The sequence below is a fragment of the Dermochelys coriacea genome, chromosome 1 (assembly GCF_009764565.3).
Source record: "Dermochelys coriacea isolate rDerCor1 chromosome 1, rDerCor1.pri.v4, whole genome shotgun sequence".
NCBI classification, from domain to species: domain Eukaryota; kingdom Metazoa; phylum Chordata; order Testudines; family Dermochelyidae; genus Dermochelys; species Dermochelys coriacea.
The window spans coordinates 136,108,844-136,128,197 of NC_050068.2; the positions used below are offsets into that span (position 1 = coordinate 136,108,844).

General features: G+C 37.2%; 1 protein-coding gene across 2 annotated transcripts in view; it reads left to right on the top strand.

Moving 5' to 3' along the window:
• The window catches only part of MOSPD2 (motile sperm domain containing 2), a 61,140-nt gene that overhangs the window by 34,251 nt on the left and 7,535 nt on the right, over positions 1-19,354 (top strand). For both annotated transcript variants that reach the window (XM_038368586.2, XM_038368657.2), the window contains exons 10-12: positions 11,117-11,229; positions 13,351-13,447; positions 14,616-14,712. In XM_038368586.2, coding sequence (XP_038224514.2) covers positions 11,117-11,229; positions 13,351-13,447; positions 14,616-14,712 — 307 coding nt within the window. The remainder of the gene's footprint in view (positions 1-11,116; positions 11,230-13,350; positions 13,448-14,615; positions 14,713-19,354) is intronic.

Consider the following 19,354-nt stretch of genomic DNA (forward strand, 5'->3'; position numbering starts at 1 on the left):
AAACTTAAAAAATATTTTAACTTCTCCCTAAAAAGTTAGGTTTCTCTAGAGTTATAGTCCATTTTTATACTTCCCTCGGGGCAACCATTGTATTCATTTTTAATACCATATATCTAGTTTTCTCAATAGATGGTTTAATCAGCTCCTGAGGAGAGGAAATACTAAATAAAAAATTGAAAATATGCTATGGAGAGCTAGTGTCTAGCGCAGTATTAGGTATTTATTTATCTTCTTAGTTACACAATTCCAGTTAATCTTTATATGGGCACAAAACAAAGTAAAGCCCTGAATTCTGCAATCTGATCTACGTGGCTGTAACCGTACACCTGTGCAGAATAATTCCAATAGCAGGGGCCAAGGAATACATAGTGGTAGCCTCTGGGAAATGTAAACTTTGTCCATTGGTATTGTTCTTGAAAAATAGCTAATATAGTCCAAAATCTCTAATTCACTGTTAGTGCCATAATTTCTGAATCAGAATATGAATTTAATAATTTCTCGTATCATGCATGTTTAATATTCTTAATTTTATAGTACACAAATTTTCAGATTTAATGAGTATTTTAATATTTTGTCATATTTTGAACTGTATAGAGCAATTTCTATTTTAATTAAGGTATTTTTAAAACTTGGCAAGCCCAATTAATAAAGTAGATTCATAGAATTTAGGGCCTGAGGGAACCATTAGATCATCTACTCTGGCGTCCTCTCTATCACAGGCCCTTAAATTTAGTCCAGTTATCCCTGTGTTGAGCCCAGTAATTTGTGTTTGGCTTAAAACATATCTTCCAGAAAGGCATCCAGTCTTGATTTGAAGATGGCGAGAGGTGAAGAATCCACCGCTTTCCCTGGTAGATTGTGTTCCAGTGGTCAATTACCCTCATATTAAAAAATATGTGCATAATTTCTAATTTGAATTTGTCTGGCATCAGCTTTCAGCCACTGATTCTTGTTATGCCTTTCTCTACTAGATTACATTTTAATACGTGAAATTTTGTCCCCATTGTAATCAAGTCATCTGTCTTCTTGATAAGTTAGGCTGCACTCTTTAAGCCTCTTACTTTGTCATTTTCTCCAGCCTTACAATCATTTTTGTGGCTCTCTTCTGCCCACTCTCTAATTTTTCAACATCCTCTTTAAAACGTGGACACTGAAACTATATACAGTATTCAAGTATCGGTCTCACAAATATAGTATGTAGAGGTAAAACTACTTCCCTACTCCTGCTCACTGTTCCGTTGTTTATGTATCCAAGGATCACATTAGCCCATTTCGCCAACACGCTGGGAGTTCACGTTTAGTTGCTTGTCCACTGTGACCCCTAAACCTTTTTTTGCAGAGTCACTGCTTTCCAGGACACAGTCCCCCATTCTGTAGGTATGTCCTGCATTCTTTATTCCTAGATATGTAACTTTACATTCAGATGTGTTAATGCATTTTGTTCGAATGGGTCGAGTCTACCAGTTGAGACAGGTTGGTTAACTGTCTATCTTCTCCTTATTACTTACCACTCTACCAGTCTTTGTCATCTACATATTTTATCAGCAGTGACATTCTGTTTACTTCCAGACCGTTAGTGAAAATATTGATTAGCATCAGACCTAGCACTAGTCTTTGTAGAACCCTACTAGAAACACACCACTACTTCCACAGCCAGTTTTTAATCCATTTAATGTATACACTACTGATATTTTATAATGCCCATTTTTAGTTAGAATGTTGTATGGTACTAAATCAAATGTCTTGCAAAAATCTATGTATATTACATCTATGCACTTACCTTTACCAGCCAAGCTTGTAATCTCAAAGAATGAAATCTGATTTGTTTGCCAGAACCTGTTTTCCATAAAATCCTGTTGACTGGCATTAATCATATTCATATCCTTTATCAATTCAATGTCATATCAGCTTTTCTATTATTTTACTAAGGATTTGTCAATCTAACCAGCTGATAGTTACCTTGGTCATTCTGCTGACCTTGTTTGAATATTGGCACCAGATTCACCACTCTTCCAGAATATCCACAGCATTCCAAAGTTTAATAGAAAATTAACATCAGCAGGCCAGAGATCGTCTCAGCCAACTCTTTTAGAACTCTTCAGAGCAAGTTATTCGGGCATGCTGATTTTAAAATGTTTATCCTTAGTAGATTATGTCAACATCCTCTTTAGTTACTAATGCACTGGAAATTACTTCATCATCCTTATATGATGGGAGTACATCATCCTGTTTCTTTCCAAATAAACAGACATTTATTTTGAACACGTCTTCTGTGCATCATTAACAGTTTTACTATCTCTGTCTAGTAATGAACCTATACCAAAAGGGTCAATTTGACCCAGAATATGCAATTTTGATATTCTTTTACTTAGAAGTTATAACCTAATGGTATAAGGGAATAGCTAACTTTTGAATCATGCATTGAACCAAACCAGAGGCCTGTCCTGAGTTTCAGGCCACAGTTATCTGAAAATGAATTGTGGATGTTAGACTTCTTCCTTTTTCATGTAACTGGGTCTTTTTTCAGTTCCTTACAACCATATGTTTGTCTTTGAAAGTAAGGACAACACGTGGTCCTCATTTAACACCCTCAGCATTCCATTGTCTAAAGAAAAGTTAATTCACTCCTCCTTACTCTCCCCCCCCCCCCTTTTTTTTCTTAAATTTTTACTCTGACCCTTTGGATAATATATGATATTGAACTAATATGTTAACCAAATTGGAAAGTAAGATGTAGCCCAACAGACATTTAGGTTTAATCCTAAAATAAATATATTAATCCATCTCCTACAAAGTTGCATACAAGCTCTCAAAAAGGCTGTAATTTAAGCTCCATACTGAGGTAAATACTGCTCCTCTTAGCTATGAAGAAGCAATAGCATGATGCTACCAAGGAAGGATAAGACCATAAACTGTAGGATATCTGAAGGTAAACAAACCTTCCAAATTTATTTTTGGAAAAATTCCTTATGTCTGAACCAACCAGACATCCTGGGGGCCATCTTTGTGAATTAAATACTTTCTGCTTTACTTCCTTACATGTTTTTAACATAAATGTTTTCCACCAAAGAGTCTCAGATTTTGAGGTTAGAATTCTACCCAAATGTATTAGCTATCCTGAGAGCAAGGAACTATTTAAACCAAATAAGTCTATTGCCTTTATGTTAAGTTTCAAGGTGATAAACTTGAATTCCTTTCTTGTAATAAAACCAACTTGTATAGAATTAAGTTTGTTATAAGCATTATATTTGTAAGTAAATATTCTTATCCATTTAGGATTATACTCAAGTTATTAGCATAAGTGATTGTAAGTATGTGAATAAAAATTTCAGCACTGGAGTGTTGTGCGAAGTTTGAGAATAGAAGTTGGGAATTTAATATTAAACAATATTATTAGTTTTAGAAATAGATTTCTTGTTTGTTTTATTAATGTTATCAAGGACAGTGCCTAGAATAGCTAGAATATTTTAATAATTTGAAATTAGGCTATTTTATAATGAACTTGGAAGTTGTTTAAAATTAGAATCAAATTGAGAATAACTTCCTACACTTGAAAGATGGGATAAACTCTTCCCAAATTACAGCTAAGTGAAAGAAGGAAAACTTCAAGAATATAGTCACCAAGTTGCAATAAAATATAGGAAAATTTTATCTGATTAAATGTTTCAAGAAGAGTTAGCAACAGAGAATAAAGCTAAAAGGCTTCTCAAGCAATTCTGTTAGTATTGTATTTTTAATTAATAATTCTAAATAAGAAATTTAAAAACTCCAGGAAAAGAACTATAGTAGAACCTCAGAGTTATCAACACCTTGGGAATGAAGGTTGTTCATAACTCTGAATAAAATGTCATGCTGATTCTTTCAGAAGTATACAACTGAACATTGACTTAATACAGCTTTTAAACTTTACTACACACAAGAAAAATGCTGCTTTCAACTATCTTAATTTAAATGAAATAAGCACAAAACAGTTTCCTTACCTTGTCAAATCTTTTTTTTAGACTTCCCCCTTTTTTTTAGTAGTTTACATTTAACACAGTTCTATACTGTATTTGTGCTTTGGGGGGGGGGCGGGGGGGATGGGAGGAGTCCACTGCTGCCTGATTGCATACTTCCGGTTCCAAATGAAGTGTGTGCTTGACTGGTCAGTTTGTAACTCTGGTGTTCGTAAATCTGAGGTTCTACTGTGTAGCACTTGGAGAGATTAACTTTTCTAAAGCTTGGATGCCACCTACTGGATGGGTAGGAAACATGCAGTGATGTTTTGATATGTCTAATTGATAAATTTATCATCTGCAACCCGAGATGGGTATATCCCCAAATTTTGCAATGTGATGAAAGGTGGTAGTGTCAATAAACTAATTCCTTTTAGAGCTGGGCTAGCCCACTATTACAGCTGAATGAAATTAATGTATGAAAAGAGATGCTAAATACAGTTGAGGAGTTTTCTCTTTTATCAAAGCAATCCCGAGGGTGTCATTATTCAAAGGTCCAAAAGTCCCAAACACACTCACTTCAGTCCTGCTTCCTGTGAGAAATGCTCAATGTTTGATTCCACTCCCCCGAGAGAGAGAGAGAGAGAGAGAGATTTTCTTTAACCATAATCCTTTAAGGACCAAGACCCAAGTTCTTGTTCATAAAGTCCAAGGTCATAACTAGAAGCAGCTTTGGGAAAGAGAGCTTTCCTAAAGAGCAAATATGCCAAGAAAAGATCACCACCACACCAAAATACTCCTCTGATAACAGATGGCAGGGTATGATTTGAAAATTAATATTTATCTCTGAGATACCATAGGAAGATACTTTGAAGGAAGTCAGAATTTGGCCTTGGAGAACAAAGGTATTGCCTTTCTAGAATACTGAACTCTTGTGAAGTTCAGATCTTTGTTTCTTTAAATCCAGACCTCTGTGCTGATGGGATTTATATATTGAAATATACCAAATTAATAAACTTAACTTCCACGGATGCTACTGAAGTACCGGATTCCAAATAAATATCAAGCAAGATTACACTCGGAACAGGAAAGAAAAGAGAGTACTGAAGTAGCCTTAACATTTGAAATCCTTGAAGAGCCATAACTGGACTGTTACAGGAATTAAACCTAACACCTTGTAACTAAATTGCTATAGTGTTTGATTCAGTTGTCTGTTTTTCATCTAGATAGCACTATAATTGTAGGAAGATATTGTATTGCATTTTTATATGTTCAGGCTGATCTAATAGTCACCTAGCTTACTAAAGTTATTCTGTTGCTTAAGGAATTAATCTTGAACTCAGAATTGTCTTGCTGTGTGATGCCTATAATCTGAAACTAGACGGTGTCATATCTTTGTGAGCGTGTTTGGTTAACTTTTGTCCAGTTAAAATTTTAATCCCAAAATTTAAGCACCACTAAAAACTGATTAATATATTCAAATCACTGTTTGTTTGTTTCTCTAATGTATCTGACTTTCACTCATTCCCGGCAGTTGTGATGCATCTGCAAGTGTATATGATTACTTGCTCGTTGAAGTCCTCTGATCTCTCCCTTCTATGACCATTAAAGTGTGTGTGTGTGTGTGTGTGTGTGTACATGAGCGCTCGTCTAACCTCACTTCAAACTTAATTTGTGAGTTACAAAATCTAGAATACTTTTGTATACTGATCTTAATTGTGTTTTGTGTATTTCTCACTAAAGAGTCAATAGCATTTGTGAATACTTCATGCTCCATACTCACCTCATTTCCATTTTTGTGTGGTAACTTATTATTGGTTTACTTTTGTTTATTTCAAATACAAAGAGCATTGTGGTGTTATTACTTTACTTTTCTGCATATCAACTTTGAATCACAAATCTCGTCAAGTGCCCCCTTGCTGGCTGCCCACTGGACTGCTGTGACGGGAATCCAAACCTGTGTGTCCCTGGATCTCTGGGTGTTTTAAGCCTCCAGAATGGGAATATAGCCAGTCTCGGAGTCTATAGGCACACTCAGGCATCTCTCTGGCATCTTCTGAATGCTGACACCCCCTGTTCAGGTGCCTAGCTTCTTTGAGCACATTGCTGAACCGTCAAATAGTCCCATATGTAAACATACCTTCTCCAAAAAGGCCACTCTAGAGGTGTGAAGCTTCTGACTTACAGTTTAAATCTCTGGAAGCAACATGATAGTTGTAAAGCATTTGGCACTTTTCCCACAGTCTAACACAACTGCTTTTTTGTTTAATTATATAAAGCACATGAGTACAGATCCGCAAAACAATAGCCTGTACACACCGTTCCCGCCTCAGTTTCCTCACTACTCCAGGGCCTTCTTCGGATGGGGTCAGAGTACCTGTGAAGTCCTTGGGGCCAACTCTTTCCAGGAAAGAGAGAGGGTTTCCCTGCCTCATGCAGGCTGGTACGTGTTGTGGAGGCTTCTCCCTAATGGAGTCTCCTTCATTGTCATAACTTTGCGCTCTCCCATCCAGTGCTGCTTCTTCCTATCTGGCTTCCTTGGTTGTGTGTTTCCTTATTTAAACCCTTCTTGGTCACCTGGCTGCTTTCTTTTTGGAATGTAATTACTCTTTTTTGCATAATGTTTTGCACCTGAAGTGCTTTCCTTTTGTTCTCAGGCTGCAGTGTTACTGGTGCATGTCCTGCCAGCAATGGTGGAGCCACATACAGAGAGGCATTTGTGGTAGAGCAGTTTTAAAGAGGAACATTTGATAATAACTCCTGGTTGACATGATGAATTGATAGGTTCTACAGACATTGTCACATTTCTCCCTTGTTTTTTAAATAAAAATAAAATAAAAAAACAGCGTAGCGGTACTCAAGTATTCTAGGTATGTCCTCAGGCCCCATTTTTAGGCAATGTCTACTGCTACTATTAATTCAAACTTCATACATTTATTAAACAATTCCTCTGATCACACCATTTACATGAGAACTTCATAGGTCAGTTCCTATCTACATCGTATAAATCGTCTCCCTCATTATGTCAGGAAAGGGATGAACAGGGGCTCATCATACCCACATATATTTGGCTGCTAACACCTGATTAGGTATGCCCTCATGTTCCTCCTCCTAGGTCCCATGAATGTGACTTGACCCTCTTCTTCTATTTTGAAATGGTGGCATTTGTCCTGGTCAACAAGCTTCTGTCCCTCTTGCTCTGTCTGCTCACTCTGATGCCAGGCCTACAGCACCATCTCTCTCTCCTTCACAAGGACCCTTTTCCACTCTGGCCTCCATAGCTCTGGCTTTATCCCCATTGCCACTATGTCTGCTGGAGCATCTGTGGCACCATATGCTTGGTCACCTGCATGCCCTGTAGGAGAAGGGACCCTGGTTTGGAGTGAGTGTCCCATCCTGCCTCCAGGCACGGGAGTGCAGCAGTGCCATCAACGCCATCTGTCTCTCCTTCACAAGCGGTCTTCACTCCAGCCTCCACAGCTCTGGGCTTCTTGTCATCACCATTACGTCTTATCGACCATCTTGGGAACTGTCCATTGCACAATCTCTTTGGTCACCCGCCTGCCCTGTAGGGGGGAAAAATGGGATCTAGTTTTGCCCCTGGTTTGGAGCAGATGCCCCTTCCATCCCATGATATATGTGTGCAATATGGCCACCAACTCCCAATTTTTCTGATCAGCAGAAGCCAGACTTCACTGTGCACACGCTCAGAATCTGCTCTTTCCTGAGCTGTTCCTAATTCATATTTGGCAACTATTTTTACCCAAGGTAATTAAAAGATCTGCTCCTGGCTTTCAGACTAACAGCAGAAGTCCCTTGCAAAAGTGTTTTTAAAAGCTTTTTATACTAGTACACTAATCCCAAGCACTGCCACCATTCTGCCATAGATCCGGTTAGGCACCCCCCTTGCTGGCCACCCACCAGACTACTGTGAAGGGAGTTTAAGACTCTCTGTCCCTGGATTCCCTGGTGTTTAATCTTCTAGAGCCTGAATGGAGTCCAGCCACTGCCCCAATCTTGGGGTCCCTAGGCATGCTCTCAGAGCATGAACCTTCCATCTGGCACCCCCTTCTGAGTGCTGGAACCCACTGCCCAGCTGCCTACATCCCCTGCGTAAGTCACTGACCCTTCAGACTCTCCCATATTTAAGTACACCCTCTCCCTAAACTCCACCCCAAAGGTGTGAAGCTTCTGGTTTAGTTTAACTCTTTTAAGAGGCAACACAGTAGTTGTAAAGCATTCAGCACACACTGACACTTTGCCTAGTATCTAAGGCTACATCTACATTACAAGCTAGGGGTGAGGTTCTCAGCTTGTGCATACATACTCACGCTAGTGCTCACGAACTAGCATGAGTATAGATAGTAGCATAGCCATGGTAGCATGGGCAGTGGAGGTACAGCTTAGCTGGGCTGAGTAAAAACCCACTTGAAGCCAGCGGGTACATACTTGGCATGGCTAAGCTGTTTTGCTGCTGTCACTGTCCATGCTGTTGTGGCTACATAACTATTTATACTCACGCTAGCCTAATGAGATCTAGCATAAGTCTGTGGATGTGCGCTGTGAGTCATACCCCAGCTTGTAGCATAGCCATCGCCTAACATAACTGCTCTTAATATAAAGGGCAAGAGTACAGGTCTACAAAACAAAACACTGTACATGCCTTTCCCTTCCTCAATTTCTTCACCACTCCAGAGCATTCTTTGGGCTTGTGTCAGAGTTCCTTGGGGCTGTCTGTCCAGTAAAAGAGGCAGTTTTGCTGCTTCATGCAGGCGGCCATATGTTGGATGGCTTCTCCCTCAGAGTCCCCTGTTTTCTGTGACTTTGCTGTCTCCTCCTACCCAGTGCTTCCTCTTGCAATCTGACTTCTGTTCTTTTGTGTTTTCTTATTTAAACCCCTCCTACTCAGCTGCTTTCTTAGTTCTGTCTCCTGGTAGTTTCCCACTGTTTAAAAAAACCACCACCACCACAATCCTCCCCTAAAATGGAGGAAGAACTAGCTTTTCCCTTGAGATGCAGTTTCTCTTTTATGCATAACTTTTTCCCCATCATTAGCCTTAAATACCTTCCTTTTGTCCTTAGTAGTGCATCTGGTGCATGTTCTGTCAATAATGGTGGATCCTCATAAAGTGAAGCATTCATGATGTAGCAATTTTTAATAACATTTCATAATCCATAATATCAAACAGAATCCAAACATTGGGGTGATTCCCAAAGTTATCATATTTTGTCCATGCTTACACTTTTTGTGTGTTTTGTCTGTGACCAAACATACCTTCATATAGAGAATCCCTCATGCAGATAAACTGAATGACAAAAGCACCTCATTGCACCTAACTCAAGCTTACCAAATTTTGGTTAACTAATTTCAGTTTTCACCTTATACTCTTACTAAATGAACTGTTTTAGCCCCTGTCACCAAATTAAACATTTGCCTATTAATGTCACAACCCAGAACTAAAAGTATCCACTTTGTGCTGTTGAAACAATTGTATTATATGTATGAAGTTATTGGAACCTGAGCTTCTTTCATATTGTTGTAATCTTTAGCTAGGCATATGTATATGAACAATATGTAATGCTGAGCTGTAATTGTCACATAACCTTGTATTTACCTCGTTAAATTCTATGATTAGTCCTAGAACTGTAGTTTCTTAAAACACAATTAAGAATCAGTAGTTGTTTAACTAGCCTTGTTTAAGTTGGGATTACTTTCAAGTGTATTATCCCATTTTATCATTTTTATTTAGTTTGAGACTCTTGATATTAAGTTGAATCATAGTTTTGTAACCTAGTTTACTTAATTAAATTTTACATTTGGTTTTCAGGTACTCTGTTCTTAAGTATGTTTATTGAATTGTTACTGTTTCTTAACCATTAGTCTCTTTCAGTGGGAAACATACCCATTTGATATGTTTAGTATTCTAAGAAGTAATCGATTTGAATAGTGTTGACTCTCATGGGTGTTGAATCTTGTACTCGCTTCTGTGATACTAATCCTTTCACATAGTTAATTGAATTTTATTTTGATTTTCTTTCGTTTTAGAATGTCATACTGAAAGTTGCTTTTCAAGCACGAATACCTTGTATCACTCATTTATTTACTTTTCTTTTTTTGTGTTGTAACTTATTTGTATATTCATTCTTGATTATTTTTTTTTTTTGGTTTTCTTTTTGTCATTGTAATTCTTAAACATTTTTTCTTTATTTCAAAATCAAGTTTAGTTATTGATTTCCATGGCATTCCCTAGTGCTTGAAAGAGAACTCTTGGTGGTAAATAGTGGAACTACCCTCTGAGTTTATTATAATGAAATGATTTTGAATTTTTTTCTGAACAAATTGCATGAGAAACAATTAGGTAGTAATTCCATCTATTTAATTCTTGTTTCCCCCAGGTCTCAATTTTGATAATTTGTTTTGTGTTTCTTTTAGTAATTTTAAGATAAAATTACTTGGTGCTTATACCCTTTCAGCCCCATAATTGCTAGGATTTCTTTCACTTTTAATATACTTTAAGAACATCTTGTTTATATAAAGAGTTTGTCTTCTTCTGACTTTTCTTTTCCTCCAAATGAGTTTGGCTCATAATTTCCCTCAGCTTTGGTAAATTACCTCTTTTGAAGCATTATATATATTACTTGTAGGGCAGTGCCTACGCTGTTCTACAACATCAGCATTGGGCTACCATCAGTTTTATTAATCAAATCACATTTTTTAAATTCCCATGATTGCTTTATATCTTGAACACTAAGGCACAAAGATGAGTTTAGCAAAGTCCATGAAATTTAATTAAATATAATATCATAGTTTATTTTATCTATACAACATAATATTTAATCATTGTTATATTGGGATATTTGTTTGAATGTTTTGCTCTGCATTGGAGGGATGAGGCCAGTGGTTTGTAAATTAGAACAACTTAGGGTAGCCATGTGTCCAGAATTTTAAAGAAATCTCCAAGCTATGAGGCATCAGGCTTCTAACTTTGTGTGTGTGTGCCATCATACATGGTTCATTCATTGAAATTACAAGGAATTTAAAGATTAACAGGGTCTATAATGTGTAAATTTGGTGGAATGAGCATCTTGCCATTACATTTGCTGCAGAAATATCTACATGATTGTAATGTGTATGACTCATATTTTTTATTCCTTTATAATTCTGATTTATTTTTACTCAGGTGTGTTCTGTAGAACAAATTTCCAAACCAGAAGAGAATGACAAAACAGATTCCAAAACAAAAAATGCAAAGAAAGCATTAACTGTTTTTAAAGGACCATTATTACATATAAGGTAATAGTGTGCAATAATAATTTTGTTTGCTTTGTTGCATTGTGTATTGTTCACTTAAAATTAATTTGATCAGTTTAAAGCCACAAGAAGCATGGGGCTGGATGAATAGACTATAAGGTGGATCGAAAGCAGGCTAGATCGTCGGGCTCAACAGGTAATGATCAATGGCTCCATGTCTAGTGGCAGCCAGTATCAAGCAGAGATATTCTCTGAAAACTGAAATCAAGAGTTAAGTGACTAATCTTTAATTTTTCTGTCTTCTAAAATTTTTTTTGTCTGATATGAAATCTTCTCAGACTTGCTTGACTTCCATTCAGCAATTCTAAGTATCTGTCACATGCTATATTTATCTCTGTGAATGAACACCTTCAGTGATCATTAATTTTTCCACATAGATCGAAAGTTATTTTTTGGTTGTTTTTGCGGTGCCATGAGTATGCCTGGCATTAATTGACAATCTAATAGCTTAACCGTATGAGCAAAGTGACCAGTTTAACTAAATTTTAAATGATCTAGTTAGACCAATGTAAACTCCGTAAGCTTAAACTACTTAAAATTGCTTAGCTTGAAGTAAGATAACTAGGTTGATTTTTAAAATGTATTTAATTTGATGCAATTTTAGTTTCTGATTTAAGTTAAAAACCAAATATAAACAAGGGTTAAAGAAGTGTAAGTGTGTCTACATTAAGGTTTTGCACCAATTCTGGAACCTCCTTCCAAGGGAAGCAGTGGGGGCAAAAGACATATCTGGCTTCAAGACTAAGCTTGATAAGTTTATGGAGGGGATGGTATGATGGGATAGCCTAATTTTGGCAATTAATTGATCTTTGACTGTTAGCGGTAAATATGCCCAGTAGCCTATGATGGGATGTTAGATGGGGTGGGATCTGAGTTACTACAGAAAATTCTTTCCTGGGTGTCTGGCTGGTGAGTCTTGCCCACATGCTCAGGGTTTAGCTGATCGCCATATTTGGGGTCGGGAAGGAGTTTTCCTCCAGGGCAGATTGGCAGAGGCCCCGTTTTTTTGCCTTCCTCTGGTGCAAAACGGGTCACCTGCTGGAGGATTCTCTGCACCTTGAAGTCTCTAAACCATGATTTGAGGACTTCAGTAGCTCAGACATAGGTTAGGAGTTTATTACAGGAGTGGGTGGGTGAGATTCTATGGCCTGCGTTGTGCAGGAGGTCTGACTAGATGATCATAGTGGTCCCTTCTGACCTTAAAGTCTATGAATCTATAATTAAACTAGATCAATTTAGTTAACTGGTGCAACTTCTCTAATTGTTCCATTGCCCGGGAATGGTGAACTGCGGCCACTGGGAGCTGAGGTGGGCTGTGCCTGTGGATGGTCAACATAAACAAACTGTCTTGTGACCTGCCAGCGGATTACCCTGATGGGCCACAAGCCAAAGGTTGCAGACCCCTGGTATGAGGGCTTCGTAGAGGGAAAGAGATAAAGTAACATTGAGGGAGCTTGTCAAAACAAGCTAAATTACTGTTAAGAAATTGGGGAAAATAAAGGAACTGACCATGATTACTTAACATGACCCTCACTTTTCAGAAAAAAATTGTCAGGAAAAGGAGTACAGCAACACTTTTATGTGTGCCTTTCAATGACTTTTAAAAAAAAGTACTAATATTTTCCTGCACCAGTTCTCTTCCTTCCGTTACCCATTGTTTTCTTACTTGGATCATGCATATACCCTGCTTTCTCTATTCAAGAAGAATGTCAAATTCCAAAGTGATAATACCAGTGTCATATAATTTTGAAAGAAAGGCACAACCAGCTTTTTTCCAATTACATGAGAGTATCAAGGAGGAGGAGAGACAAACCTTTAGTTCCTAGTGCACATGCGCACACAAAACACGTACACCTTTTACTGTTACCAGCTTTGGATTCTATCAGATTTAAATATGCTGCAGAATATTGTGAGAGCTTTGCCTGTGGAGAACTTAATTTACAGTGATTGTAACTGGTGGATAGAAAGCACTTTTTTCTGTTGCTATAAATAAACTCAGATGTGTGTTATGATAAATGATTGAGAAAGATTATTTGTGTTAAAAATAGTGGATTGCTCAATGAAAACTTGTATAAACATTATTTTTATTTTATTTTCAATTAGTCCGGCAGAAGAACTATTTTTTGGATCCAAAGAAATTGGAGAAAAAAAATGCTTGATTGTTCTGACAAATGTGACTAAAAATGTAGTGGCCTTTAAGGTAAATATTATTTGTGTCTGGACATTGTTTTGTTTTACTGTCCACATGCTTTTCATTTGTTTAGCAATATAAATTTGTTGTGGCAGATTTTGTGTAAAGTCCCAAATCTTTCGTGGAATAAAGGTCAAATGATATAATTAACAGTAAAAATAATTAAAAGATGGTATACTTGCATATATTTGGCTGTCCAGTCATTGCTAGATCTCCTTCTCTCTCTCTCTCTTCCCCCCCCCCCCCCACATGGTCTCTTCCTTTTCCATTTTAGTATTTAGAGGAAAAAATGGACTATTTTATTCAAGGTTTTATAGGTCATCTAATATTTTATGTTTCATCCAGTGTTATGTCTGGGAGCAGATTATAGAAATTAAAACAAACCTTTGCCTGCATTTGTCACATATGAAACCAACACCAAACACAATGATCAACAGCATAAATCCATAAAAGAACCCCATATGAAAGAGGATTTAGGAATGATTAAAAATTTTGGCTCATGATTTTCTGGATGCTCCCTAAAAAGAACGAAGGGGGAACCACTATGCACATGATCACTTTTTATTGTTTATTCCATGAACAAGTCATCAGCACTTTGTGATCAACTGTGTCAAAACTGCTGAAAAATCCCTTCCTCGGTAGATCACCTTCAGAGGAATAAGTGCAGTCTCTGTTTCACGTTCAACTCAGTAGCCATATTTTTAGGAATGCAGGAAATTAAATGAATTTAAGTGTGCATAGACTTGGTTTACCACTACTTCGTACATGTTTTCTGCATATATACATGATTTCAGGATTCAAAGTTGTCAAACTAGCAACTTTCACAAGTATTATGTTCAGTATTTTTGTTTGTTTAGTTTTATTTATATAAAACAAGAGAGAAGAAATCAGTCTTTACCAAATAGGGAAGGACAAAACTGATAGAGGAAAAAATTGGAAGCATTAGCTTCTAAGACTACTCCCAAAAAAGGAAAAGGGTGTTGGGTGTATTTTTTGTTTTTGTTTTTTAAATCTGTTGTCTTCGTTACTCCATCTTTTGGCAATAACAGAGGGCTGTTAACATTTTAAGAACACCAAACTCTGTCTCGTTGCTTCTTTTTTGTAAATTAGCAGTAACAGAGCTGGTAGGCAGAATGTGTTTAAACTCTGACATATGCTTGCTTGTTTTTATTTTTAGGTGAGAACAACTGCTCCTGACAAGTATAGAGTTAAACCAAGTAATAGTAGCTGTGAATCTGGTACATCAGTAGACATAGTAGTATCCCTCCATGGTGGTAAGTAAAAACTCATAGGACACAATTTTCAAACAAGTCTACAGGCGGTACAAGCATAATTAACAGCTCTTCTTTGAGTTGGCCTCTATCTATACTTTGTTATGGGCCACAACTCCTGGCACTGTGTATTTTGGGACCTGCTAGAAGATCAGTGGACTAGCCATGGATTAACTTAACGTAACAAGACACCCAAACTGCATTTTTTCCCTTGGTATTGCTGTAGTATCACAGTTGACACTGCTTCATTATCCAAGTTTTTTTGCTGCTAAAATTGGGTGGGCCCAAGTCAGCTTATCTGCAAGAATGGCTGAAGGCTGTTTTAATCTGTTGCAGTAGTCCCTAGTGAAGGATTTAAAATAAGCATCCTATTTAGAGATGTATATTGAGGAGATTTGGTTTGAATTATTTTCTTCATCCAATAGAGAAGTGTTCTGTTAATCACTAATGCGATTAACAGTAGTTCTATCTTTTTACCAAAGTGCCAGGTTTTTGAGTGTAAAACAATGAAAATGAGGTTGGCTTCTGGAGAAGTTGAACAAACACATTCAATTTATTTCATTCAGTACAGATAACAGATAACAATGTTATTCAGATAACAATGTTAATATTTCATCCATGTGATTTGTAATTATTCTGAAATTGTACGGCTTACTGATATTTGGAAAAGAAAAAACTCAAATTTTGTGTTACGGAAGTAAACTGTAAGTAGTTCTGGGAATACATTTCTATAAAGAGCAGTTGCATCTTTCTGCTTGGTTAGCTCTTTTATAATTAAATAATATGGAATCTTTTAACAAATTTTAGAGAGGAATGTTTAGCATGAGTGAATACTAAATTCATTCTTTATATTTCCCATAAGACATTGCCAGATATGTCTCCAAATGAGTTCTCATTTAAAACATTCCTAATTAAAAATAAATCACTATGTTTAATTTTCTTTTTAATCTCAGAGTCCACATGGTGAAATAATTTTGCAAAGGGTAATTATGTCAATTATACCATATATCCACTAAAAGGGTTGTTAGTTTGTTGTCTTATGCCTCTATTGCTATCCAGCTGCTTTTTTACAAGCCTTACCAAATTCAACAAGTCCATTTTGTGAAACAACAGCAACAAATATGTTTTGAATTGTTCATTAGCATAGGTTTTTGTGTTACAGTTGGAAAATTTTAATTCCTATGATTTAATATGTTTTCTCCTTTAATCCTGTGTGACTTCACAAGTTTTTGATACCTGTTATAGTTGCAGAATACCTATCTTCTTCGAGTGATAGTCTCTATGTGTATTCCACATGTGTGTGCACATGCATGCCATGCTCCTGAATCTGGAAGTGTTTCTTAGCAGTGTCTGTTGACCTACACGTGCATAGTGAGTCTCCTCATGGCTCCCAGGTGAGGGTATAAGAGGTAGCATGGGTCGATATCACTCCAGTTCCCTCTTACCGCTGCATGGACTCAGTCGGAAGCCCTGTTCCTTCTTGCTGCTAAGAGAGTGATTTTACTTTGTATGTAGTATGTAAATAATTTTGTTAGTATAAGTAGATAAGTTAACTTATAGTACTAGACAAGGCTGACAGCTTCTTAATGAGGCTTTGATCCCCAAGCCCTTTACCACCCATCAACCCTTAACCCAGGGTAGGGCTACTCAGGAGACATCCCTTAGGGGAGGATCTATTAATGGAGATTCTCTATGTCCTAGTAAGGAGGAGAGAACTGAAGATGATAAAATACGGGTAGGATCTGATGAGAAAGTCATATGAAAAAGTGTCCCATTCAATTACATCATGTAATGTCAGACAGCTAAAAAGTGACAAGTTTTTAAAGTGCTTTTATACAAATGCTAGAAGTCTAAATAATAATATCGGTGAACTAGAGTGCCTTATATTAAATGAGGATACTGATATAATAGGCATCACAGTAACTTGGTGGAGTGAGGATAATTAATGGGACACAATAATACCAGGGTACAAAATATATCAGAAAGACAGAACAGGTCAGGCTGGTAGGGGAGTGGTACTATATGTGAAAGAATCAAATGAAGTAAAAATCTTAAATGAATCAAACTGTACCATAGAATCTCTATGGATAGTAATTCCATGCTCTAATAATAAGAATAAGTAGTAGGGACCTATTACTGACCACCTGACCAGGATGGTAATAGTGACTGTGAAATGCTCAGGAAGATTAGAAAGGCTATAAAAAAAACCAACTCAATAATAATGGGGAATTTCAACTATCCCCATATTGTCTGGGTACATGTCACCTCAGGATGGGATGCAAAATATAAATTTTCTTCACACCTTAAATAACTGCTTCTTGGAGCAGCTAGTCCTGGAACCCACAAGAGGCAAGGCAATTCTTGATTTAGTCCTAAGTGGAGCACAGGATTGGGTCCAAGAGGTGAATATAGCTGGACCATTTGGTAATAGTGACCATAATATAATTACATTTAACATCCCTGTGGCGGGGAAAATACCACAGCAGCCCAACACTGTAGCATTTAATTTTAGAAAGGGGGACTACACAAAAATGAGCAAGTTAGTAAAACAGAAATTAACAGGTACAGTGCCAAAAGTGAAATCCCTGTAAGCCACCTAGAAACTTTTTAAAGATGTCATAATAGAGGCTCAACTTGAATGTGTACCCCCAAATTAAAAAACATAGAGAACCAAAAAAGTGCCACCATGGCTAAACAACAAAGTAAAAGAAGCAGTCAGAGGCAAAAAGGCATCCTTTAAAAAGTGGAAGTTAAATCTTAGTGAGGAAAATAGAAAGGAGCATAAACTCTGGCAAATGAAGTGTTAAAATATAATTAGGAAAGCCAAAAAAGAATTTGAAGAACAGCTAGCCAAAGACTCAAAAAGTGATAGCAAAAAAAATTTTAAGTACATCAGAAGCAGGAAGCCTGCTAAACAATTAGTGGGGCCAGTGAATGATCAAGATATTAAAGGAGCACTCAAGGACGATAAGGCCATCGCTGAGAAACTAAATAAATTCTTTGCATTGGTCTTCACGGCAGAGGATGTGAGGTAGATTCCCAAACCTGAGATGATACTTTTCGGTGGAAAAATTTGAGGAACTGTCTCAGATTGAGGTGTCATTAGAGGAGGTTTTGGAACAAATTGAGTAACTAAACAGTAAATCACCAGGACCAGATGGTATTCACCCAAGAGTTCTGAAGGAACTCAAATATGAAATTGCAGAACTACTAACTGTAGTTTGTAACCTATCATGTAAATCAGCTTCTGTACTAAATGACTGGAGGATAGCTAATGTGATGCCAATTTTTAAAAAGGGTTCAAGAGATGATCCCAGCAATTACAAGATAATAAGCCTGACTTCAGCACCGGGCAAACTGGTTGACACTATAGAAAAGAACAAAACTGTCAGACATATAGATGAACATGATTTGTTGGGGAAGTCAACGTGGTTTTTGTAAAGGGAAATCATCCCTCAACAATCTCATAGAATTCTTTAAGGGGTTCAACAAGCATGTGGACAAGGGGGATCCAGTAGATATAGTGTACTTAGATTTTCAGAAAGCCTTGGACAAGGTCCCTCACCAAAGGCTCTTAAGCAAAGTAAGCTGTCATGGGATAACAGGGAAGGTCCTCTCATGGATTGGTAACTTGTTAAAAGATAGGAAAAAAAGGGTAGGAATAAATTGTCAGTTTTCAGAACGGAGAAGGATAAATAGTGGTGTCTGCCCCAAGGGTCTGTACTGTTCAACATATTCATAAATGATCTGGAAAAAGGGGTAAACAATGAGGTGGCAAAATTTGCAGATGATACAAAACTACTCAAGATAGTTAAGTTCCAAGGAGACTGCGAAGAGCTACAAAAAGGTCTCACAAACCTGGGTGACTGGGCAACAAAATGGTAGATGAAATTCAATGTTGATAAATCCAAAGTAATGCACATTGGAAAACATAATTTCAACTATACATATAAAATGATGGGATCTGAATTAGCTGTTACCACTCAAGAAAGAGATCTTGGCGTCATTGTGGATAGTTCTTTGAAAACATCCCTTCAATGTGAAGCAGCAGTCAAAAAAGCGAACAGAATGTTGGGAATCATTAAGAAAGGGATTGTTAATAATACAGAAAAGATCATATTACCTCTATATAAATCCATGGTACGCCCACATCTTGAATACTGCGTGCAGATGTGGTCACCCCATCTCAAAAAAGATGTATTGGAATTAGAAAAGGTTCAGAAAAGGGCAAAAAGAATTATTAGGGGTGTGGAATGACTGACTTCCATATGAAGAGACATTAATAAGACTGGGAATTTTCAGCTTGGAAAAGAGATGACTAAGGAGGGATATGATAGAGGTCTCTAAAATCATGACTGGCGTGGAGAAAGTGAATAAGGAAATGTTATTTACTCCTGCTCATAACAGAAGAACTAGGGGTCACCAAATGAAATTAATAGGCAGCAGATTTAAAACAAACAAAAGGAAGTATTTTTTCACACAACATACAGTCAGCCTGTGGAACTCTTTGCCAGAGGATGTTGTGAAGGCCAAGACTATAACAGGGTTAAAAAAACAAAAACAAAAACCAAACCCTAGATAAATTCATGGAGGATAGGTCCATCAATGGCTATTAGCCAGGATGGGCAGGGATGGTGTCCCTAGC